Source organism: Epinephelus fuscoguttatus, linkage group LG3, assembly GCF_011397635.1.
Source record: "Epinephelus fuscoguttatus linkage group LG3, E.fuscoguttatus.final_Chr_v1".
In the NCBI taxonomy this organism is placed as follows: Eukaryota; Metazoa; Chordata; class Actinopteri; order Perciformes; family Serranidae; genus Epinephelus; species Epinephelus fuscoguttatus.
Window position 1 is genome coordinate 23,685,804 of NC_064754.1, and position 25,827 is coordinate 23,711,630.

Sequence of the window (25,827 nt, forward strand, 5' to 3'; positions counted from 1 at the left end):
TCCTAGAGCCCAAGAGAAAAGGAGGGCAAAGAGAAAATGTGCCTGGTAACTCACATTCACACAAACACACGTGTGCACCTACACACACACACACAATCATGCACACGCACACACAGCCCTGCAGCAGTGGGAGGAGAGAGCAACAGTGACAAACAGCTTTGGTGCTACAAAGGTGGCAGGAAATCTATCAAACGGGACAATAAAATTGCAATTGAGTTTCTTTAGCTTTTTTATAGCAGATGCATGTATCTTGGTGGCTAGCGCCTGCCGCAACTATCCGAGTCACAGGCGGGGTCCCTGCCTGCACATTTGTGTGTGTGTGTTTGCTGGTGTATCTCACATCTCACAAGTGCATGGGTTTATTTACACACACTGTATGTGTGAAATTCTGTTGTTAGACGAGTGCTGGGTAACTAAAGCCGAGAAGAAACAGCATTTATCTTGTGCAATTACAGGAAAAAAAGGCAATTACAGCCTGTCGTGTGCAAAGAAAAATAAACAGATTCCACACAACACCAAACTAGACACACGCTACGATGCAAAGTGAGACCCAAACGCACTGCAGCTCTATGAGCAGACAAAACAGGAGCAAAAGCTCTAAGTGAAACTAAATCCTACATGGAAAAGATACACATTATAAACAGGCAAAAAATCTGAATAATATTGTAGTTACACTAATATTATTTACTTTATAATCTTTATTTTTGAAGTCACTGTCCAACAGAAATATTACAATGGAATGGGATTGTTACGTTTAAGGTGCGTATTAAATAGAGGGATGATAAAAATGTTTTTGAATATTATATGTTAATATTTAATGACAGAACAATACTGTAAAGTATGTAGAGCTCTGTTGTTGTTCATACATGTATTATGTTCACTGTACCACAATGTGCTCCCGTTTTGTGACCCACTAACATCAAATACCGTCCTTGTCTGGCAAAAATTTCCTTAGACCTTCATTCGTTAACATTTTATTTTCACTGCAGGTTATTTCGACAGTGTTCAGAAGTGTGCAGAGATGTCGGGGTCTCAGAGCATCCAACACACACCATCCTGCTAACTGCTGCTTTCATACAGATCACCTCCCAGGCAGTCTGCCTGTGCCCCCTACTGGACATGAGCGCTCACAGCACGCCACGCTGCAGTGGAGCGTCTCATATCACAAGTACTTCTTTAACTCAGCCTTCAATCTGCCAGGCTTAAAAACCCCCCAGACCACAATCTGACACCAACCTCAATTACTTCACTGCTTTGGAACAGAGTAGCGTAATATGATATCAACAGTGAATTTCTAAAGCAGTATTTTGAATTCGGCTTTTGGAAATAAGAAGTGCCAGAAGTTTATTTTTATCTGTGCGACGTGAAAGAGAGAGACTTGATACATAAATAAAGAGTGGAAGGGCTGGTGGACTCGTTCCCATTGGTTTATACTGCAACTAGCTTTTAAATTATAATCACTGCATGGCTCCCATAGCGTAATCTGATGGGCAGCGAGAGGTAAGGTTCAATTACTGTGCGAGCTGCAAGTTAGAGGGTCAGACGATAATGCCCTCTAATTTCTTATTTGGTGAATTGCATTATGTCAGATTCAAACTAAACATGTGGGTGACAGAGCTGATGGCTTTGACTGAACGCTGCTGTCCCGTTTGTCTGCAATCACACTGAGGAGGAGGAGGGCTATGGTTACAGTAATGTGGCGAGTGTTTAGGCTGACAATTCTGACGCAAGAGTGTGTGCGCAAGTGTGTGTGTGTTCTTGTGTTTACTGCAGGGAGATAAAGAGTGTGTGAGTGAAAACGAAGAGAAGCAGAAACGGAACACAAAAAAAAAAGAAAAAATGAAACAGATGAGGAGATAGAGGAAAATCCACTGAGAAAGATAAACAAAGCTGTGTGTGTGTGTGTGTGTGTGTGTGTGTGTGTGTGTGTGTGTGTGTGAGAGAGAGGCGTGCGTGAATATAATGAGCACTCTGACCTTGGAGTGGGTGATGGACAGGGTGTCCACCCAGACGCGCCAGCCGCCCCACTCGTATTTGATGGCGTGGTAGAGCAGGATGCGGAAGATGGCGTACACCATCTCTGTGATTTTCTGCTCCTCGCTGTTGCGCGGGTTGATGAAGCACAGAGAGAGCATCCACTCCTGCCACACCGAGCACTGCAGCAGGCTCCTGATACAAAAAGTACACGGCTATGTTGTGCTGAATGTGAATCCCACCGGCATGTAAACAACCGCGTGGACTGTTGTGTGATGTAGTTCTCTATCTTGTGAAGTGGTTGAATTCTTACCTGCGGTTCTCTCTGCTGTTATTGAACAGTTTGATCATGTCTGACAGAAAGACCTTGCGCACCTCCATGCTCTCGGGGGATGGGGGAGAGTTCTTCAGCAGAGCAGCGATTACCTTCAGAATTTCTGGAGATATTAACAGAAACATTCTGTGAAAAGGTTGTGGGGAAAAAGATGCAAAAAAAATAACAAAAAATATTTTCTAATCTGTTCAGAATGTGTGTCTGTACTGTCCATTTTGAAATAAAATACATCATACTGTAGCAAGTTGTATTTTTAAGGATTAAAACTCAAAAACTTTGGACACATTCAGCATTCTGTTAGGAAATAAAACTTTCTTTTTTGGCGCGGAGGGAGAAACTGCACAAATCAACAACTAAATCATACATTGGTCTCAACATGTGCAAATCATTGTGTCACAAACTATCTGAACTCCCAGCCGTACGCACCTGAAAATCTGTGCCTGTGGTAAGAAAAAACAGAACAGAGGAGAATAAAAAAAAAAGCCCAGGCCATTGATCTTTATCATACTGTAATGGTTTTGGTATTGTTTCAAACGAGAGAGCCAGAGTCGCAGGCCCTTCTGGAAGGCTTGGCTTGGGTTAAACCAAAGAGACTGACTGTTTAGATGAATTATCTAGACAATGTCAGTGTCCATTTACATTGAGTCGAGAGACGGCGGGGCTTGGATTTCACTTGTCTCTTCAGACCTTGGCGCTCACTGATGCCCCCTTGCCCCTGCAGACGGTTGTGTTGTTTCTACGCCTTAGTCACTCAAATTATGAGTCGCTGAACCTTTACCGCCAGAAAATTACCCCAGCATGTACCGGGAATGAGGATGGAGGGATGGCGTATTCCCTTCTTTTTTCCATTTGCTCTTGGTTCCTTTCCCTTGAGTTAATTTGAGGGAAACGGTACTTCCTCGGTTTGTTTGATTGGCTCTGACGTTACTAAAGACTGCAATCAGGGGGCCATTTTGGGAGTTTTGTCGCAGATTAAATCAAGAGAATGCACGGCAAAGGAGAAACAGACCACCGCTCTATGTTCCATAGAATGCGCTCACATGTACAAACCCATACAAGGTTTCTATGATATATGCCGCCTGTCTGGGATGGTTGGGTAGGAGAGTTTTTAACACAACAAAGGCTTAAGATAATCAATGTGTGACTACAGCAGGACCTTGTCAGATTAAGGCTGGTTGGAAGTAAACCTTGGTTGTGATTATACCCGCTGCTTGGATTTCAAACTGATTAAAGCTGTTTTGCAAGTGTGCGCACAAAGGTGCATGTATGCATGGAAGCACCAGTGGAGAGCAGAGAGGGAGATGTTTTTCTTTTTCGTAGCTGAAATGAATACTTAACATTGCAACATATGCAAAGGTTTTGTGAGCTGACGTGAAATTGGAGGTGAGTAACGGCCTGAAAATATAAGATGGGAACACTGATCAAAGCCCGGACTCGCTGGTGCAGCTTATTATGTTGCCGCATATGAAAAATGAGCGTGCAGTGTCTACTCATAATGATGCACTGGTAGAAAAAAATAAAATAAAATGTGCAGATTGCATATGTGCAAGCATAAAGTAAAACTATTTGAATACATATGCACAGTATGTGTGCATTTAAATACACTGAAAAAATGTAGTTAATGACAAAATACATAAGAGTATTAATATGATACACTAAGTTTTATGGTAAAACTTTTTCTTAATTAAGTAATAACAAAATAACGCATCAAATACTTACCCCACAAAGTAGAAACGATAAATAAATAAACTGCAAATTCAAATGCAATTAAATAATTGATTAAATATATTAAATGCATACACAAACATAACCTTTCTCACACTCTGAATTAAGTGTCTTAAGTCATGCATTTATCATTCTTTATATGCAAATGAATCCTGACAAAACATGATGCTGTCTTCCAATAAAACTTGCAGATGTGTGTGTATATGTCACACAAACTGTTCGCACCGTTCTCATGCATGGATTATGCATACCATCTAAGGCTCCGTTGTATGAAAATACCCTTTGGCTGCAAAATTTATGTCGTTCATTTGTTTGACTGTATATAGCGATCGCACAGTTCCGTGGGGAATATCCTCCAGTGCAGTATGGAGCAATAGGTATGTAGAGGGTACGCTGTGGGGGATGATTTAGGAGAGTGGTGTGGCGCAGAGGAGGCACTTACGTGGGTTGAGAATCTTCACAGTGGAGTCGGGGTCCGGATGCTGTTTATGGATCACTTGAGTGCAGATCTGCTCTGTAAGAATCTACCGGGGGGGACGGAGAGGGGATTCAAGTCATAAATATCCACATCGGCCTTAACAATAACAGAGACACAAACCACGCTATGGATACACAAAGCTGTGTATATGTTTCACCATTGCGCAGTATATGGCTGAATAATTGTCAAATCAAGTTTCTGCAGGTGGTCAGCTGTACGATTTATTATTTGGACTCACTCATGAAATTGTCAGGTTGAATCAGAAAAAAAACCCCAGAAAATTAGACAAATAATATAGAGAGAATATGCAACAAAATAAGTACTGGCATGCAGTGGAACACAGACGTTAACACCGCACATCACTGTTGTTTATGAAGATTATTTCAGCCCTGTGAGCACAGGCCAGGAGTGTTTACGTATGCAGAGGACTGACCTCGAAGAGCACGTTGTAGGTTGTCATGGTGAACTGGCTGGAGTGGAGCATCAGGCGTTCAGTGAGCAGGGAGAAGAGGCCGTGACTCAGCATGACCTCAGGTTTCCTCCTGATCAGGATGTGAGGAGGTCAAAGGTCAGTCAGTAAACATCAGCGTTTGCCTCACCAGTGTTGTATCAGAAAGCAATGCAGCACCTCTTCTAAACTGCAACATGGTCGACAAATCTGAGTCGACTGAAATACCACTGCTTTCATTTTTATTTCAAGAGTAATACTGAATCATATTGAAAATGTCCTGAAGTACTGTAAATTCTGAGAAATGACAAGAGTGAAATCTGGAGTTTCTGATGAGTCAAATTATTGCAGTGGTTGAAATCTGTAGCTGTATAAATCAGCTGAGCTCCAGCTGACATCTGACATAGACAAAATGAAAAAGAGAATCCCTGCTGACTAAGTAAGAGCAGTTCTTCACAGAAGAGTCTTCATTGCTTTCATCTCTGATCATGGATCGACTCCAATTTTAGTAGCGTAGCTCAGCTAAAAAAAAAGCTGTGGACTGTTTGCAGATAGTCTCATCTTGCATCTGGAGGCTTAAAAACTGTTGCCAAGACAGGGTTAGAGTGGTTTCTGGTACTACTTCTTGAGCACTGTAATTACTGGTTATTAGTGAAAATGAAGTGAGGAACAGCTTGCAATATGACCCGAGTCTCATCATGCATTACCACCGAAAATAACATTAGGCATTTGAAGAGATGAAGTTATAGTAGAACTCTTGATAAGGAGCAGCTCTGGATATGTGACTGCTCATTAGACTAAAGGACGGCTCACAAGTGACACAAACAAATCAAAAGTATGCTCAAAGTGACAATAAAAGAGGAGTGATGAAATGATGACGATTCACTTTTTCATTCTAACTTATTCTGACAGTGAGGCCTGCAGCTGGATAGAGAATTAACATTAACAGAGCCTGTTTTGAATTTGTTATTTAAATGTAGCTGTATATGTAGTTTCAATGTTAAACAGTTGTTTGTCACTCTAGGAAACCATTCAGAATCTGATTTTGCCTTTTAAAAATTATAACAACTACACAAACATTTAATAACTAGCATAAGCAACTACATACAGATTTTGGAGAATGATAGCTAAGTAATTAATAAATGCACACACCTATCAAAATGTAATTCCCTCTTGGTTAACAATCATGATATTACTAATAGAAGTGAGTGCTTCTACAGAAAAATAATTTCACGTGTGTTACTGCCTGAACAACACACACATTTCCAAGCAACAATTCTGTACAGTGGCAAGAATTTTGTGTCTGTACTTACTTTGGTGGCAAGTGTTTGAGAAAGTAGCCCAGTACTTTGAGTGTCTGCACTCTTATTCCTTCACTTTTCGAGGCCAAAAGTTTGTAAATCACACTGTAAAAAAAAAAAAAAGCAAATATATATTAAATTACATTTAAAAAAAAATGTTTTTGAAGTATACACTTGAAGTACAAAATAAACACACTTGTAGCTCTCCATTAATGATTTAGCAGTAAAGCATATACTTGTCACAAATTGGAGCTGTTTTTTAATTAAACAAAAAAACGTTCACAATCTGAAGTGTTGCATTAAACTACAGCGAAACAAGAGCTCCAACTTTGAACATTTTTACTTTGAGCACAAACACACGAGGAAATAATGAGCACATCTGCAGACAATATAAATGCAGATCATTACCGAATCCCGTTGCGCTGGTCGAAGGCCTGGACCATGGACCCAGGATGTTCAGACATCAGAGCCACCAACAACTGCAGTACATCCATGAGATTGTCGTCCTGTGGGGCAGAGCAGAAAGGGCTTGAGGTTACTGTGGTGTTCACAGAGAGCAGTGGGAAAAAATACTGCATCTAGTAGACCCAAATTTAGTCAGCTTTCGGGGGCATATGATAAATATCTTGAATTAGTAGCACTTCATAGTCAGCTGTATATGACAGCACAAAATAAAGTCACATATACATATGTGCATCTTTCACTGCCATATATTCTTGTGATGTTTAATAGTGGCAGTAGCAGCAGTAATGTGAGATGGTAGAAGAAAGACCAATAGAAACATCACAAGCATCCGACCTAAAGAATTACATGTGCTCTATAAAATGAAGGGCTGCTGCATGTCAGTGGCTTTTCCAATGCAATGTTGTAATCGCCCTTTATTCTGACAAGGTTCACTGCGTTACTGACTGATCTGACTGATTCATTTGTTATGCATCACTCCACTGTAAACAAAACCACTTTCTGTCAGGACGTCTCACTGGCAGACTTGGAAAAATGACAAGGAACAGTGACGCTGCCGTTAGCAACAGGGATCGTTTGCTCTTGCTCTGCGTATCAGACGGTGGGAGGACAAAGTGCAGTACAGCAGTGTTATGTTGCCATCTGGTGGTGAGAGCTCTGATAGTCAGTGCTGCAGGAAGAACAGTACACAGTGCTTACTTCATGCATGGTAAGGAGGTAGTTGAGGATACTCTGGAGCTCATCTTCCTTCACTCCGTGGTCCTGGAATATAATCACACACATCATTAGACAATAGTTTCACTAGGGTTCACTGTGTTTTAATCCCCTATCTTAAACAGTAAGTATGGACATCAACACAAAGCTTTCTTTGAGAGAGAAGGTGTCTGACTAAGAAACTTAAGACAAACAAAAGTGTATTAAACAAACCACAACATTTCTAAATATGAAAATTAGGACCTGAAAACCTACCTTTATACATGTAGAATATTTAGAATTTGGTCGGGTCGACCAGCATTTCAAAAATGTGGATTTTTTAATGTGGTTGTTTTATTTTAATTTTCATTGTTCTATTTGTCTGCTGTATGTTTTATTCTGCTGTAAAGTATTTTGGGACCATGCCTCATCTACACTTTAAATAAATTTGACTGATTGATGACCAGATATCTTGATATTAATATTGTGTGGACATATAAACTTGAATTAACACAACACTAGCACTACAAATAAAAACCTTAGGCAATATCTATTCTCAAATTATAATATCCCATCAATAAACGTTATATCCAGGTATTATGTTGTTCCATTTAGAGAGTGGAAACATTCAGATATATTAGCATTTAGATCTGTTGGATAAAATCTTCCCAGTTTGTTAATATGTGCTTTTTATGCTCACTAGTTTAACTAATCTTTTGGTGCAAAAATAAATACATAATATTATAGACTGGCCTGCTTAAAGGAAGATAAATAAAGGCTAAAGGCTTCTATCAGCCAGCTGACATCTACACTGAATTGTGAGTTGTATGAAGTGGCAGCTAGTTTGCTCTTAACACACATAACATATTGTTGGTGCCATCAACAATCAGGCTGCGATTCCACTGCAATCACAGAGCAACAGCAACTATATTCATTAGACACATAAAACTGATGGAACCACAAGTATACATAATTTTAGCATTTAAAAGTGCCACTTGTGTGAGTCAATAAAAGTGTTTTGGTTGGGAACGGCGGATGTCAGATTTAGGATCATGAACGTACCTTCATTATGAGCTGCTTGACAAACAGCAACAGAAAGGCTCGCAAAGAGAGGATCTCCTTCTGGTTCGGCCTCGGACCATCTGAAAAGTAAAATGGCAAATAATGGCTGTTGAAAGCTGCTGATAAATAAACAACTGTGCACGATCCATGAGGATAAAGCAAGAAATCATAACATGATCAATCTATGTTTTCTATTAAAAGTAAAGTTCTGCACCAGATTTATCATTTGAGGGAACTGCAGTGATGAAGTGAGAGTGTTGGTGCAGTGTGAATGTACATGTCTGCGTCCATATTTCTGTGTACATGTGACATCTACCTTTAAATACATATATTTAAAAGGAGAGGAATGGAAGACCATACATACATCAGTAGTGCGCCATTACTGCATTATATTGTATTTACTGTAAACCTTTACTTTCTCTTTATTGTATTAGGAGACTGAGGTCATTTGAAACAAACAAACACATCCTGTTATTGTTTTTCCAATCCATAATAGAAAGTATTTCACAGTATGTAATTAGTGACATGGTGCAGTTGTCTCTCTGTTCAGCTTAAAGCTAGACATGTTAGACTGCTGCATGTCTGCTCAAAGACTGTGGGTCAAACACTTGAGTCTTGTTTCCAAACCACTTATACTTGAAGAAGGTTGTCTCTGGCTGGTGATATTACATAAGACTCCTCTCACATTTTATTTGAAGAGGATCGGCTTTTACCATCACACAAAAGATTTAAAGTCTCACAGGCTCAACTGAACAGGTTGAGGAACTCTTTTCTCCCCTTTTCTCTGTCAACATATTAAGTCAGAGTTTGGGTTGAACACTGAAAGTAAAAGGAATGATGATTTTATGTGTGTTCCTGTAAAATTGTGTAAAACAAATTTCTGAAATTTTCTAACTATCAAGTAAATTCAGATCAAATTATATTTTTGCAAAATGATTTACTCCTCCTCAATATGCCTTCGGCATGCTGTGGTTCAGTTTAAAATAGTGCATCATAGTGCTTCATTGAACCAAAGACAGATTATCTAAGATTAAGACAGATGTTGACCCTACGTGTGATCGATGCAAGCAAGCTCCTGCCACACTGATAGACATGTTTTGGCCATGTCCCAAGCTATACAACTTCTGTCAGTCTATTTTTGAGACATTCTCTAGAATATGTGGAAAAACAACAGACCCATCCCCACCGATTTCTTTATTTGGTGTGGTTCCAGTGGATGCCACAGTCCCTAGTTGCTATATAAATATGATAGCTTTCATCCAAGTGATTGTGTACTTGTCATGATTTGTTTTTATTTTATTTTATTTTATTTTATTTTCTTTATTTTTATTTTCATTTTTATTTTATTTTATGTATTTTCTTTCTTTTTTCCTTATTTATCGCTATTTGCATTTCACTTTTCTCCAGCTGGCATTTATGTTTTTATTCATGTATATGTGAAACTGTGAATGTATTTGTTTACTTAAATTTAACTTTTCATTTATTTACTTATTTGTATGAATGTATGCTGTATGTAAATTTACTGATGGTCCAGTACTTGGGGGGGTATATACAGAGACTTAATTTAGCTGTTCTGTGTTCAAGTTGTCTGCTTCTTTATTTTTTAAACTAAAAAAGACATTGCTCAAAAAAACAAAATGTGCATCCTCACCTACACCCTTGGGCACAACTCCACTGCGGTCCTGGGGGTTGATAACCCAGTAGTAGTATTTCAGCGTGTGCATGACCTGGAGCACAGTGCCCACCCTGCGAATGGTGTTGTAGATGGTCACTGTGCTGATGAACTCTGTTGCCAGGTAAGTGTAGAGTGTCAGTTGCACCTGCAAAAGATGAAGCACACATGAAAACACACAGTTTGAGTGGAATAATCCGGTTTTAGTGTGCCCTAGCTTCTAAGCCCCTAAGGGTTGTAGGCAAGCCGTTCTCATTTAAATAGCAGTCACTGAGTCACAGGTGGAGGGGTAACCTTGAACTCTGAGCTGAACTCTGAAACACTGAAAATAAAAAGTAGGGCAAGACTATACGGAGCAAGAGAGGGTTATTATGATGGAGCAGGTCTGTGTGAGTGTGAACATCTGTATGTAGTAACTGATACATGTGTGTGTATTCTATTTACATTTCTCCAACTTCATGAATATACCAAATGCATGAGAATGTGCTGCTGTGTATATGTGTGTGTTCACGTTACCTTGGCAGGGGCATGGATCCAGATGGCAGGGTTGAACAGAATGTGGTCACACAGCTGCTTGAGCAGCAAAATGCCATTCTGCAAGTTGCTAAGGTATCTGGAAAAGGCCAGCACAATGTCCAGGACGGGCCGCGTCACATGCACCTTGGAAGACTGGAGCACAGACGGGGAGACATAAAGTGCCACAACAGGAGGTGTGGAAAAAAGGGAGAGGGTGATATGTCAGTGAGAGGAGTCAAAGACATGGAAAGCAGAAAGAGGTGAATGAGGAACAACACAGAACGGGGAGGGAAAGGACACATGCAGAGAAAGACGAGGAGTGGCTCGTCTTCTGCCAAACAAACACACGAGCCAGCTGTGACCTCCGAATACAGCTGAGGGAAAACAAAGCCTGTCTCATATTAAGTGTTGGTGTGGGTGTGAGCCTGTGTTCGTGTGTTTGTGGTGTTAAGGGAATCAGGATCAGCCTTATTACGACACTGGGTTCATTACGTGCAGCTACTGGTACGGGGAGGGTGTCTCTCTTGTGTATTTCTTTGCCAGCTGAGTCTATTTGTGTTCGTCTCACCTTCTCCAAAGTGTAGCCGATGACGAGAAAACCTTTGCAGGCCAGGACCTGCTCTTGCATAGCCACTGAGTTCTTCAAGAGCTCCATCACAAAGGATAGCAAAGTGCAGCTAAGAGGCCCACAGACAGACAGACAGACAGACAGACAGTGACAAAGAGGGAGAGAGACTAAGTTAGACAGTGACAATAATCTATGTAAGCTGCTGACAAAGCCCTGACTGTGAAGGGCATATCCTACATGAAATGTGATTGAATGAGGGTGTCGTGTCCCCATTGTGTTAGGAGGACAGATTCTAGTTAGCATCACCTTGAGGGCAGCAGATACAACAACGCTGCAAATTCATGAGCAAGATGGCCTCGCAGCTTTCAAGCTCAGCATTACATCAAAAGTTGATAACATAAAACCTAATTTAAAATGCTCTTAAAACTTAATGTAGGTCTTCTTTGTGACAGTGATATCACTAAATATTATAGCAGGCATAAACGACTGTTGACAGACTGCCATGTTAGCCGAAAAGCCAGAGGTAATGGACTGAAAATAATACACTGCGTGTGCTGTGACTTGTCTGTGTGGCAGCCATTAAAGTACTGATATTACAACCTTTATTTCAGATTTGTACATTATCTGTTCAACATTAAGGTCCAGCTGATCATTTAGCTAGACAGATATCTGTGAGGAATGGAGCAATGGTCGGGCAATTTTAGGCAATTCTGAGCAGCAAGAGGCAGAATAGGAAGACAACAAGAAAGTTGCCATTACAATGTACAGTTTGCATCAGTTGAGGCTTGAACTTACAACCTCTGACACCAAGGAGCATCTTCTGTCTGACTGAGCTAATAAGCAAGCAGCAACTTATCTGTGACTTCACAAATTGACTAAGCCAGCGACCAGGATGACAGCAGCTGTCAAGGCAGATGTCACAAATCAAGACAAAAATCTTAAAATACACATATTGCATCTAGACAGCATGGAGATGTTGGTAATTTGTTTTTTAACAATGGTTGATTCATTCCATATGTGAAAAACTGATGATTAAATATGCCATTCTTACACTGACTCCAGTTGTTCACATGAGGACAGAATTCAAAATGCTGTCAAAAATTCAGTTTGATATAAAATTCTGATATTTGCCACACATCATCTACCATGACTCCAAAATCTTGTCATTTGTTTCATGAACATTGACAATTCATTTAGCAAGAATTTGCAAGTATCTGTTTGCAGTACCTTTTACAGTCAAACATCTTGATGTACTGTAGGCTCACTTTTTGATAAATCAAATCTGTGAGGACATTATGGGGAGGACAGTCTGAAGATGCTCTGTAGCAAGTTTGGTGTCAATTGAGCAAAAATTGTGGGAGGAGATAGGTTTAAGAAGTTTTACAGATTTTGAAAAAAACAGAATGACGGACTTCATAATTTGCAATAGGTTTAAATGTACAAAAGTTTCTTCAGTATTTGGGGCTACATTTTGGTTAAAGTTGTTAATCTGTACCACAAATGGTTGATCTGTTATGAATTTTGGGAGGCGTGACCATCCTGTCAGTTTTGACAGGACGATCACACCTCCCTAATATCATCTGATTCAGATCAGCTGATAAAGACACGTCACCACCAAATGACACTTCTGAGGAAGGCGGAAGTTTCTGCTGAAACATGTCAAGGTATTTAACATCCTAATACATGTCTGTTATAAAAGAACAACTAAAGTCATTATCAGAAACTGAAGACCTAATGAACACCACTGAACTAGATTTGAACACTGTCAGCAGCATGACAGACTGTCAAACTACAGGCCTTAACATATACACGCCTGTTACCTGCTATCACAATGGCTCCATGCAGCACAATAAAATCCTGATTTAATGAAGGACAAACAAAAACTACTTCCTTCATTAAAGTGTGTGTGTGTGTGTGTGTGTGTGTGTGTGTGTGTGTGTGTGTGTGTGTGTGGTTACCAGACAGAGGTGTCCAGCTCGTGGCTGGAGGGCTGGCAATAATCCAGCTGTGCAAACAGAGGGAAGAGGACCTGAACGCCTCCGATAGAGTGTATGCCACTCTGGACTGAGTGAGTCACCACGGCCTTCACGTCCTAGCGAAACAAACACACACAAGTGGTCACGTTTAACTTGTTACATGGCCATCATTTCTACATGCGTCACACAGACGTTGGTTCTGAACATTACAGCCTTTTTAAAACTAAATTAGCTCTACGTGTTGACACATTTTAAAGTGTTTGTAAGTAGTAGCATACTCACAACCAAACAAAATTCTTCATCATCTCACTACAGTCTGTTTTTGTCCCAACAGGCACAAACTGTAATGAACCCTCTGAATGTTTGACCACTAATAAGTACTCTAAACCTAAAATCATGGTCATGCCATCGCCAGGGTATGTGTGTAGCTTTCATGATGAATACCGCTAGCAAACGCGCTCAGTGTTAATTATTAAATACAATTCAAGATCTCAATAACAAGTTTTTTGTTCTTTTTTGTTAGCGTGTGACTTAAACATGTTGAAAACATAGAACCTGATCATGTTTTCTTTCAGTGTTTAATAGCCTGGGTCTTCAGCTGGTGTGTGTTGTTGTATGTTGCAACACTAACGGTGGCTGGGCAAAACACTTTCCTCTCTATAGGATTGGAATTTTTGAGCATGCATAGCATAGCAAAGCTGAAAATATAGGTCACATATTCATTCATATTTTACACCGTGCGTGTGTGTTTGTGTGGTGGAGAAAGCATATGTTGTTGTGTGGCAGCAAAAGCCTCCCTCACAAAGGAAACAAAGGGTTTTTCTCGATGAGAGCGCATGAGAGAAAACTCAATTAGTGTTTGAGAAAAGACAAACTCAAAGTGAGTGAAGGAGCGGTATTGTGTGTGTGTGTGTGTGTGTGTGTGTGTGTGTGGTGTGGGGGCGTGTGTATTTCTAAGCAGCACATGGAAAAAAAAAAAAAAAACTTCTACAAAGTTGACTACTGGAAAAAAGCACAGCTACTTGTATGTAGTTCCAAACTAAAGCTCAGTCCCAGAGAAGGCTAATTCCATAATTAGAGCACCAGTATGGCATTTTTCAGCAGCTGCAGCAGTCTGGCTAGCTCGACACATTTGCACCTCTGCCCTAATGAGGCTATTAAAATGGAAAGATGCCAACTGGGCCGCTTTCATTATAGCAGAGGAGGAAAGAGAGAGTAAAGTGCGGTACATATGGAACAGTGGGAGGGAAGGAGCGGGCGTACAGGTGGTGAATGCATTTGCGCCAACACTGCTTTAATGTCAGCGAGGTGACTTCAGGTCAAATTTAAATAATGGCAATCCTAGTTATATCAACTCTAACTTCAAGGGGAACGACTATCAATTGCTTTTCAAGCAAAATGTTAAAAGGCATAATTACCTGCAGCATGAGTGCGTGGGGTGAGTGGACGAAAATGGAGGCGTTGTCCTTGGGGGAGGACTCAAGGCAGAGCTGGGCATCTGTGGCGCGGGGGTTATAAGCAAAGGCAATACTACTAGACAGCTTGCCGTCATACAGTAAGGTCTTATGATGCTCCGCAAAAAGCAAGTCACTCTCAGCCTTGTACTTGAACGTGCCCTGAGAAGAAAGAAGCAGAAGAAGGATGGGAGAGACATTCAGTGGAAGAGACAAGAATACAGTCACGGAGCATTTATAGAGACAGACTTACTGGAAGTGACTAAATAGCTAAATAGCCAAAAGGGTCAGTGACTAATGTTACATGCCAAAAATTGGATTCTGCTGCAAATATTTTGCAGCAAATAAAATGATCTGTTCTAAGCTTCCTTTGTATATTGATTCATGTGCTCCTCTTGAGTGAGATTTACAATTTATTTAAACCCTTTAAAGGGACAGTTCACTCCAGAATCATAAATACATATTTTCCATATTACCTGCAGTGCTATTTATCAATTTAGATTGATTGATTTTAAAGGGACAGTTCACTTCCAAATCCAAAATACATATTTTTTTGTCTTACATATAGTGCTATTTTTCATTCTAGATTGTTTTGGTCTGAGTTGCCGAGTTTTGGAGATATCGACCGAGATGTCTGCCCTCTCTAAAAAAATAACAGAACTATAGAGCACGTTGTTTGTGATGCTCAGAGCACCAAAAAATAAATCTGAACACTCAACAGCAACGTCTCTTTTCTAGAAACAGTGACACGGTTACTCAAGATAATCCACAGGCCTTGTTGTGGACAGTTTTGTGTAGGAACTATTTTCTTTCAACCAAACTACATCCACCAACCATATCAATGTGCAGAAGGAAAAGTTCATGTACTCAATGACGAGAGGCTCATGCAAGATGTTAACATTAATTGCATCCTCCTCAGCTGAGCTGTATGTTAGCTAGCTCATTGGTGCTAGGTGAGCTAGCTCAGAGATATGGTTGGCAGGTGGAGTTTGGTGGAAAGACAATAGTTCCCACACAAAACTGCTTACAACAAGGTCTGTGGATTATCTTGAGTTTTCCAATTTATTTTTTGGTGCTCTGAGCACCACAAGCTGAGTGCCTTCTAGTTCCATTATATTTATGAGAAGGCAGACATCTCTACAACAGATATCGCCAATAATCGGGAACTCACACGAAAACAATTTAGAATAAAAAATAGCTCTACAGGTAAGAGGAATAATATGTATTTGTGATTTTGAAGTGGACTGTCCCTTTAAAATCCTGGAAAACATACTCATAGACTGTAACAATGTGCAGAAAATTCCAACTTGTATGCACTTTTTCATCAGGGTGACTACGAGCACTGGAGATACAGCATATCTAAGAATGCATGGATAATTATTTGCCACTCTGACAACCATTTTTGTTCTTTGCTTTGTATTTTTATTGCATGTTGGTGGATGTGTCAGGTGGGGGCCTCTGTATAGCTGCTTCTTTGTGATTTTGTTTACAGTATACTAGTTCAAAATAAAATAATAAAAAACATTCCTTTTAAAATACTATGCTATGTTTAAGGCTGAAATGCATACTTTCCACATGTTGTTGCCCTTAAACTACAGTAAGTATGGCACAGCTTCTTTTATCAAGTCTGTTACGCCATCTCATTTGTTGTTGATGGCATCTATGTTATGGTATCTATGGTAACTATCTTGCAGAGGAGAATTTTGTCTGGTGTAACATGAAAGCTGATCAACTTTCTCATTAGACACATGAAAAGTTTATCCAACCATGTTAATTTTTCCTTTCTTGGTCTATGAAAATGCTCCGCCATAAATGAAATGGACATGAAAATTTTAGCATTACACATTTCAACTTTGTGAAAGTTATTTTAATTATCATAATACATCATTTGACTGTGTAAGTTGTTACATGTCTCTATTAAATATTACTATCACAGGGACATTCATGGCTACCGACCTGGTAACCCGGTCCTAGCTGATAGATAGCCAGGATCTGAGCAGCACTGAGAGCTTCTCCAAACAGGTAAACTGCCCCCATCTGTCCACAGAACACACGGTTGGCATCTGCCGTCTCAGACGATCCCAGGAAACACTTGTCAAACGTCTGCAGCAGGACGGACACAGGCACAAGATGTTGGAGGAAGCCAAGAAGGAAGGAAAAAAACACAGGAACAGACAGTTAAAGATGAAAGGAGGGAGGGTGGAAGGAAGGAGATAGGAATTAAGACGGGAAGGAGTGATAAAAAAGACCAAAAATAGCTGGTAAGAACAGAGGAAAAGGCATATTCATGTTAACACTAGCTATAATTGGCAACACACAGCCTCAAACTATACGCATACTGTGGCTAACGTGATAATGCCCCATGTTCCTCTGGTCATGGTCAGTGAGGCATGAGCACAAGTGTTGAGAACGATGAGACCACATCTCAATCAAGTTGTTAATTTGCTTCCTGACATACTGACACATCAAGAGGATTAAACTACACTGTGGAGGCGTTTTTATTCCTAACAAAATTTGATTTGAGAGTCTCGTAACTCAGCATGGCAGAAAGCAATCCTGGCGACTGTGACAGAGTTCATATGGTGATGTGTGAGAGGAGCAGGGTGTGTATACATAGTCATTTTCCACTGTGCCATCCATGCTAAAAGATGAAAAGAGTGGTTTCACCCCTGAGCCCTCTGGAAGCAAAGACTGAGATTAGATATATCTGTGAGCCAGGTTTGCTTCTCAGTTTCTGTAACACACTCCTACAGCAATATCTGGTCATGAAATTGATATTTGACAGAAAATCTGTTACGTGCACCCACATGCCTAACACTGACATAGCAGCAGGTGGACTTGTAAATATAAAATCTTGCCAGAGGGTTCATGCAATAATATTTGTGGTTTGGAAGTACACACAGAACACAGAAAAGGCCTACATCAAGGAATAGTTCGGCTTTGGCAAATATGCTTATTCACTTCCTTTCAAAGTGTTAGATTAGAAGATCGATACCACTCTTGTATCTGTGTGGTACATATGAAGCTACAGTTAGACGCCTGTCAGCTTAGTTTAGCATAAAGACTGGAAACAGTTAGTCTTGCCCTGTCAAAAGATAACAAAATCCAACTACTAGCATCTGTGAAGATAAGTTAATACATTGTATCTCATTTGTTTTATCCATACACAAACCAAAGTATGGTTTTAATGGGGGAGAGTTCTGTTTTTTCTTTATGCTACTAAGCTAACTGGCTGCTAGCTGTATCCAACTCTCTGCAAAAAAAAAAGCAAAAAGGCCTAATTAAGGTGCAAAGTTTAATACCTGGCCACATGCTCCAAACTACAAGGGGACAGCATTTTACCTGCAAGCTAACTACTAACTAACAGCAGAGCCATAATTTGCAATATATAATCGAACTGCTGAAACTTTGTGAGATGGTCAAAATAACACTGCTATCCTAGAATCTATACGTGTGGCAGGTTTAGCAATACTTGCTAGAAAACAGCTATATAAAAAAACACATACTGACACCATCTGCAATGTTTTTCCATAGTGTCATCATTAGTTGTACGGTCTGTGTTTCTTGTAATTTTGACAGTCTTTGCCTAAAAACAACGAATTTTGGGTTTCAGATTTCTGGATTGAAATCACAATTTAAGACACTGAATTTAAATGACTGACAAACAGTAAGATTGTGAGCTGGCTTAGCCTAACTATCTCAGGGTGCTTTCAGACCTAGATTCGCTGCTTTGGTCCGAATCAGGGTCTTAATTTTGTTACAAAGTTGCATAATTGCCTAGAGTTGGTTCCTGTTCTCACGGCAGCATTTATAAGCGGACCAGATAAAATGCCTTGTGCAAGAAAGCTGCTCTTGATTGGTCAGAATTTCCATGCATGAAGTAAACAAAACGTTGAAGAAGAGTACACTTGCAAGATAAATGCGACACTTTCTAATGTCACAATGGAGGGACAACTACGCAGGTTGATTTCAGCGCTGCTCATCGTGGACTATATTGCTGTCATTGTTCATTTTAGTCAAACCATACAGTTTGAAAACGAGGTGCTGCTCCAACTAGAAAACAATGTTTTGATGCACTGGATGTGCTGAATGTGCATATTAAGGCAGTACAGGAGGAGGTGCACATTAATAATCCTCCAGGACTATAACATGCTCATGTTTAACCCAAACAATGCGTAATGCGGCTGCAGTTGGTTTGGATCAAGGTTGGAACATGTTCTCACCACAACCGAACCGTACAAGAGCTTGTTTGTAACCTGACCCAGACCATCTCTTCAAAAAGGTCTCAGTCTGGTTGTTTTGGTGCAATTGCTGTGTTCACACCTGCCCAAACGAACCACACTTAGGGGGCAAAAGAACTTGAGTTCAACTGAAACAAACCAAAGAGGGCAGGTGTGAAAGCACCCTTGACTTTAAGTATCGCTGATTTCAGTCCTCAGATTGTCTGATTGACAATTACAGAAGAGGAAGTCGAGGACATCAAAAGATTGCTTTATGTTTGGAGAGATTGCAGATATCTAAAAACAACAAAAACTGATACTGAACTTGACTCATTTGTCCCGACCAGACACTACAGTGACTCATTATTTCCTCTTAAGGTTTAAGTGGTGTTAAAAGACAGGATGGGTCGGGGCTAGCTAGTTAGCATGCTCATGTCAGGACATATCTCTGCAACACTATACATAGACACCTTCAACATAACAACAGATCTGTTCTTTACAATCTGTCAATAATGTTCGTTTTGTGAATATTTTAACCTAAAATTCTGGCATTATCTTGCCCATTGCACCTTAAACCAATAATTCACTGTGCGATTTGCAAAGAGCAAAAAATGTGTTACCACTTACGTCACTGGTGTTGACAAACCAGGCTATGTCTCCAAAGGAAGCCAGTTCCCCGTTCACATAGCAGCTTATTTCACTGTTTTTCCAGCGGTTGTAGATGTGAACGAGAGTCACCATGTACCACTGCAACAACAAAAACAAGCAGGCTCGAACAACGGAAAACTGTCACTGTATATCTGAAAGTATCAGTCACACACAACAAGATATCAATAAGTCAACATGTGGTGAGAATCTTCCAGCGTACACAATTAACCTGCTTCCATCATGTTTCAGTCCCCTCCAGCTACGATCCCACCTACTTAGATTTCTGGTTTTCTCCTCAGCCTTACAACCAGTGAAATAGGTTACCAGTGTTGCCACAGTGAAATAGGTTATGATGGTTTCTTCCGGACATGAAGGAAGGCATTAAAAATAGAGTGAAAAATTAACTAAAATCATTTCTGGGTCCTCATGAGGTTTATTGAGGTAAGGTAGCGCCTTCATGCCCAAGGGAAGGAGGAGGGTGTTTTAAATTGTCCACAGGCAAAGGACTGCAATGGTCTTCAGTGTGTGCTGTGCCTGGAGGGGACCGGGAGTATTGGATTATCCCTCTCTGCTGTCGCCCTCATTCCTCCTCCTTCTAGTTCTGCTTCTCCCCAGAGCCAGGTGTGATGTGACAGTACTTTCTTACAGCAAGGTCTAGATTTATTGTGTGTGTACATGTGTTTGCGTGTGTGCATGTGATTGATTTTGTGTGTGCTGCTTTGCAGAATTTGTCTTTTCTTGTGTATGAATATTTGGTTGGCCTGGGTCACCGAACCAGTGCTTGTGTTCTGCTTCGTCTTTTTGTTCCTTTTTTTACCTTCTGCGGTTTGAAGTCGTACTTTACACAGTGCTGGAATCCTTTCCCCTTGGATTTTAATGAGGTCACTATCAAACAGCCACCAACAAAGTGTGCCGAGTAACCCATGCCTTTACTGGTGCGAAAACTGAAATGAAATGAAAGGAAAATACAAACACACAGCTTGAGTTTCTGAGTGAGGCTATACACTTTAACACTGACTACATTCAAGGGCAACATGGGTTATAGTGTCCAATATATCATATAAGCATTTTAGAAGGATTTCAAATGGATAAAGATAGCAAACAATCATTTCTCAACTTCACAGACTCTTCCCATCCTACATGTCCCGGCGAGACGGGGGCCCCTGCGTGTGATTTAGTGAATTAATCTCTTTTAAAAGGGCACGAGGCTGAAGAGGAGCTTTTATTACAGATTCTCTCAAGCAGCTCGTTGGCCATCCGGCATGGTTATCATTCTCATAGAAACCCAAACAGATCCCTGTTGTATAAATTAGATTTCTGACAGAAATTAATTATTGGCTGAAAAGAAGATCAACCAACCCTCTGCTCCTCGGAGAGGAAGCAAAGGATGAGGAGACAGGAAAGATGGAGGGAGAGGCACAGCCGTTTTTCATCTGTGAGGCTGAAGGCTGCACTTCTGCAGCACATTTCTGGGGTTCAAATGCATTTTATATACATCTCGGTTATACTGGGAACATGTACACATGCATATGTTCACACTTAAAGTGCATGCATCCATGTAAAACCACCATTCATGCAATTCCCCTCTCTTTGTGTTATTTACACTAAAAATATGCACTACTTCCTTAAACAATTTTTGCATTCCATATATAGTATATTCTTTTTCAAATATGTTTATTGGGAAACCAGAAAATAAACAGTGAAACTGACAATTGACAGTTACGTTTCCTCTGTTTTTTTGTTTTTTTTACAGAAAAAAATAAAAAATAAAATAAAATAAAAAAATAATAATAATAATAATTCCACAAACACAATCCCTGACAAAAATGACAAGTGAGACAAGTAGCATATATAGTATATTCAAACTAAATTAAACATTGAAGAGTCAAACAAAGAGCAAAGGTTCACTGGTCACAGAACAGTATTGTTACGTACCAGTACAAGTAAGGCTTGTCTTTGTCTACATTAATGTTGTTGAGGGGATCCATGCGGAGCCATGTGTGGAATGTAAACCCATTCTGGTACGGCCATTTCGCTATAGGAGGCAGAGCTATAGCCTGTTAGGAAAAACACAACAGAGGAAAACAGGACATGGTATGAGTTGTGGGTCCTGACCAGCTGTGCAGTTCAATGAACCATTGAGCATTTAAAATTGATAAAAAAAAAAACTCTTGGTTAGTGCGACAGGTCAAAGGAATATTAAGCAAACGTTTGAAAACTATTGCCCTTAATAATGTTTTTATGTGTGTGCAGATGTGTGTAGCAGGGCAACACAGGAAGGTGAGGGCACATGTGCTCTTATCAATCACTGCTGACAAACACTTATAAGTACTCATAGAGTTCAGATCAAGAGAAATCAGACCCAACCTCACATGGCAGACCTGCACACTAGTACACAAGCAAGTAAAAAGCACCGGCACCATGACAATAGAGGGTTATATACAGACTACACACACTATGTAAAAGGCCTGACACAGACTAAAGCAACATTCAATAGTGCACATATTTATGTTTTTTATTTATGTTTTTTTATATTTTATATAGGAGAATGACTATATTGGAGAATGACTTAAGAGATGTGATGTTCCTAAATTCTATGGATACAGTGTTCCAGGTGTGTGCAGCTTGGAGGTTGACTGTCCAAAGCTGCTTTTTCTCTGTGGTATCTGTGGGGTGCCAGGCCATGAAGAATTTTAGTTATAAGTAAGATATCGGCAAATCTGATCATATTTTCCCAATTTAAAAAATCATATTTTGTTAAAATTTTGCTTTATCCAGTGTGTTTAACGTCTGTTTGTACAGTCTTTCTATTGGTTTTAGTGTAGTTTTGCCTTAACAACTCTGAAGCCTCTGTCGTCAGGTTGCTCCTGATGTGTCTAAAATTTGCCAAATTGAATTTGTACAGCTTCCTGTACTATGCATATTTGATCCAATGAAAAGTTCATTAATATTAATGTTGCAATAGTCCATTTGTGGTCTACTCCTTCACACAGAGGAAATCCTGAAGACATTAAATAGATTATTAGCTGTTTGTCTTAATTACTGTTTAGCATTAGTGAATGCCCAAAGAGCAGTTGTGATGCAAGTCTGAGAGGATCCTCCTGAATAAACATACTGTCCTGCCACATCATACCCTGTGGCTGGAAGAGTTCAGTGGGGAACAACGCGATGCTTTTGTAAAGTTCCAGTGCAATGAACTGCAAAACTGGAAATTGCCATCAGCAAGTAGAAAGCTGACAAATTCAACTTCGTGAATCAAATGAATGAAGAATGTATTTCTTATCTAGATTTTTCCTGTACTACCAACAATCTCTGATTCTGTTATATTTTATTTATTTATTGTTTCTTTCAATGAGTGTACCAAGGGTATGCTGTCTACTTCACACTCGTCATCATGTGCCACTGTTGCCATCATGTGTTGCCAGTATGCTACATTACGCATCTAGAGAAAGACAAGGACAAAGCCTGTGTGCAGTCTGACTTTCTATGATACTAACGCTGAAGAATGAGGCAGAGTTTTTGAATAAACTAATGTGCAGAGAAGGCACAACCAAAATTTTCAAAGCACGATTTCAATGGTCCAAAGCTGAATAGCCGACGGCCACAACATGATACACTTAGTCACTTTAACTATGTAGACTTATAGTGCTCACACATGCGGTTTCATCAAAAAGCTCTTAGACTCCGTTTCAAGATGCTTTACAACATTTCAGCAAGAGCACAATAGCCTTTGAGGCCTGAGAGGAGTTGTAATGGCAGACTAAAAAACAACTAAGAGAATGTGTGAAGCTTATCAATTAGAGCAAAACTGCATGGGTCAGTGAATGGCTGGCTCATACGAAATCAGCTTAGAAAGCACTTAGTATGAAAGGATTCAGGAGAGATCATCATGTAATATCTGAAGTCCTCTCTTTCCCTCACTCATTAGTCTATAATAGAGTTTCTTTATAAGATGAAGGAGAATAGGAGGTGCTGTAAATTTTGGAAGGCAGTCATGGTGGGGGTCCATATTCTGTTAGCTCACCACTTCTTTTGCATTTTGCCTAGCTGGAAATCTTGCTGCTCATGTACTGAAATATTCAAACTAGCAGTCTGACACTAACCTTTAAATGCATGCCAGGCGGCTCATCATCTATGTGCAAACATACCTAGTGCACATGGATGTTTTTTTCACTCTGTGGTGCGGTGTTTGACATGACGTAGTATACTCACAGCTGCATTTTTCCCCGGAAAGCTGAAGAAGGAGTCGGGGCCATTCCTGTGAGCCATGTACTTCAGAACTGACAAAAGCTTCACTGCATGACGAGGCTGAGGGAAGAATACAAAAACACACAAGGATCATTTTAGACAGCTGATAAGTGCTGATGTCCAAACAGGCACACACATGCACATGAAAGCACATGAACCCTGTTAGTCACTTACTGTTTATGCATGCAGCCACAAATGATTAAAAGCAAGTACAGCTTTGGTTCTGCTTGTTCTAAATTTACCCCAGACTCATCAGACTTCAGAAAGACTTACTCAGCAGCACACTCAGAATTCTGTATCTTCATTTACTCGAGGCCAAGTGTTTACAGGTATCAAGACACTTATATTTAATGCTTTTTAGGGCATTTTCAAGATCACTATATTTGAGACTTATGTTCAGTGAAAGCATCCTTTCCTTATTAAAGCATTGCAGGCAGTAAACCTACCCATGCAGAGGTAGGTTCTATGTAGGAATAAAGTTATTAGAGTGAATTAGGTTAATCCACATTTTGCCAACAGGTAATTGCAAGTACTCTAGTATCAGGGTTCAGTGGTAGGTTTAGAGATTTGTAACATCAGAAATGTGGGCTTTCCTGCAGAAGAGCTTGACTCATTTTAACATAAAGAAATTAAAAGATGGATAAATTATATTAGATCAAATGTTTGTGGCAATGAAGACCTCAAAAGTTAAAATTTAAATCTATTAATTTAATGACTTTGTAGGTCTAATATTTATAATATTGAATTTATGTCACTTAAAGACTTTTTAAGGACCTGCAGAAACCTTTCAGGGCTGCAAGATATCAGGAAAATATGCTATATGTGATAACGTTAAATACTGCAATAACAATGTTACTTGCAATAGTCTCGCATAGTGGCTGTGCTTGTGCCACATTATCTCCCCTGTGTCCAAAATATTGCCAGACAGAGTAATATGCTATCTTTTAAGCACCACATCCCCCCTCTGACATTCGTTTTTTGGTCTGCACTATAGATTGTATAAAAATAATGGACATAGTTACTGTGACCACATTGGTATGTGGTGTCCCATTTAGAAGTCTTGAGTTTGGCATTTCAGCTGTCACCACCTTATTTTTTTGGGAGCCAGAAGTGACCATATTTGAATGAGAAGGTGGGGCTGGGTAGGAGCAAGAGGTGGATCCGTCTCAAAGTGACCACACCCTTAACTACGCATAACTTTAAGGTTTATTTAAATCTCAACAGGTTATTCATATAAAATTCTCCCCCTGTACAGTGATCATGAATGGGGAAAGTTGCTATAGAGACAAAAACTGTTTCTCTTTTTTTTGTGCGAGGCTGTAAACATGTTTATTTCTGCTGTAAAGTTGGGCATTTTAACATGGAGGTCTATGAGGACTGACTTGCTTCTTGAGCCAGCCTCATGTGAGCATTCAAGTAACTGTAGTTTACAGTACTTTCGCATGGGCTTCATTCTTTAGCCCAAGAGGTTGCCACTTGCTCTGCACTTATCTTGTCACACTTTATTCCTGCAATACAGCAGCAATAACCTAATAAACCTCACTCGCATGCAATCAGACAATGCCTAACGGTGAGGGCTTTGTCTGACTGGCCAGAGTTACCTGCATAGCACCTATCAGATAACATATATAGCATAATATAGTACACTGATTCCCAACTGGTCCAACCACGGGGTCCAGATTTCTACCTTAGTCATTTGTTCATGATGCACACAGTTTAATACATTTCGCCTCATACTTGCATTTGGCCGTGTCATTGGGCTGGTTTGCCATCTCTGTCATGTAGCTATCTGTAAGTCACTCACTCTACAGCAGGAAATTGCACTTCAAAGTAAAAGCTTTGTGCCAAAATTCACTGTACTTCAAAATAAAGAGTGTTTTTACAAACTTTACATGTTCTCGAGTCACTTGTGGTCCATTCAGAAAAGACTCGGGAACCAGTTTTGGACCGGGACCCACCAGTTGGGAATCACTGTTATAGTATGATAGTATATAGTAACTTTGTGTCTATATTCAAAGAGCAATATCGCAGTCTTTCGCAATGTGTTT

The 25,827-nt window shown here is 40.0% G+C and overlaps 1 protein-coding gene across 4 annotated transcripts in view; it reads right to left on the bottom strand.

The window, feature by feature from the left end:
- The window catches only part of lrba (LPS responsive beige-like anchor protein), a 238,092-nt gene that overhangs the window by 173,235 nt on the left and 39,030 nt on the right, over nucleotides 1-25,827 (bottom strand). For all 4 annotated transcript variants that reach the window (XM_049572340.1, XM_049572341.1, XM_049572339.1 and 1 more), the window contains exons 4-21: nucleotides 23,744-23,839; nucleotides 21,467-21,588; nucleotides 20,349-20,475; nucleotides 19,511-19,630; nucleotides 16,620-16,766; nucleotides 14,628-14,825; nucleotides 13,192-13,325; nucleotides 11,234-11,342; nucleotides 10,666-10,818; nucleotides 10,129-10,297; nucleotides 8,478-8,557; nucleotides 7,422-7,484; nucleotides 6,669-6,766; nucleotides 6,273-6,365; nucleotides 4,945-5,053; nucleotides 4,476-4,557; nucleotides 2,288-2,411; nucleotides 1,977-2,169 (exon numbers count right to left, since the gene is read on the bottom strand). In XM_049572340.1, the coding sequence (XP_049428297.1) occupies nucleotides 1,977-2,169; nucleotides 2,288-2,411; nucleotides 4,476-4,557; nucleotides 4,945-5,053; nucleotides 6,273-6,365; nucleotides 6,669-6,766; nucleotides 7,422-7,484; nucleotides 8,478-8,557; nucleotides 10,129-10,297; nucleotides 10,666-10,818; nucleotides 11,234-11,342; nucleotides 13,192-13,325; nucleotides 14,628-14,825; nucleotides 16,620-16,766; nucleotides 19,511-19,630; nucleotides 20,349-20,475; nucleotides 21,467-21,588; nucleotides 23,744-23,839 (2,217 nt within the window). The remainder of the gene's footprint in view (nucleotides 1-1,976; nucleotides 2,170-2,287; nucleotides 2,412-4,475; nucleotides 4,558-4,944; nucleotides 5,054-6,272; nucleotides 6,366-6,668; nucleotides 6,767-7,421; nucleotides 7,485-8,477; nucleotides 8,558-10,128; nucleotides 10,298-10,665; nucleotides 10,819-11,233; nucleotides 11,343-13,191; nucleotides 13,326-14,627; nucleotides 14,826-16,619; nucleotides 16,767-19,510; nucleotides 19,631-20,348; nucleotides 20,476-21,466; nucleotides 21,589-23,743; nucleotides 23,840-25,827) is intronic.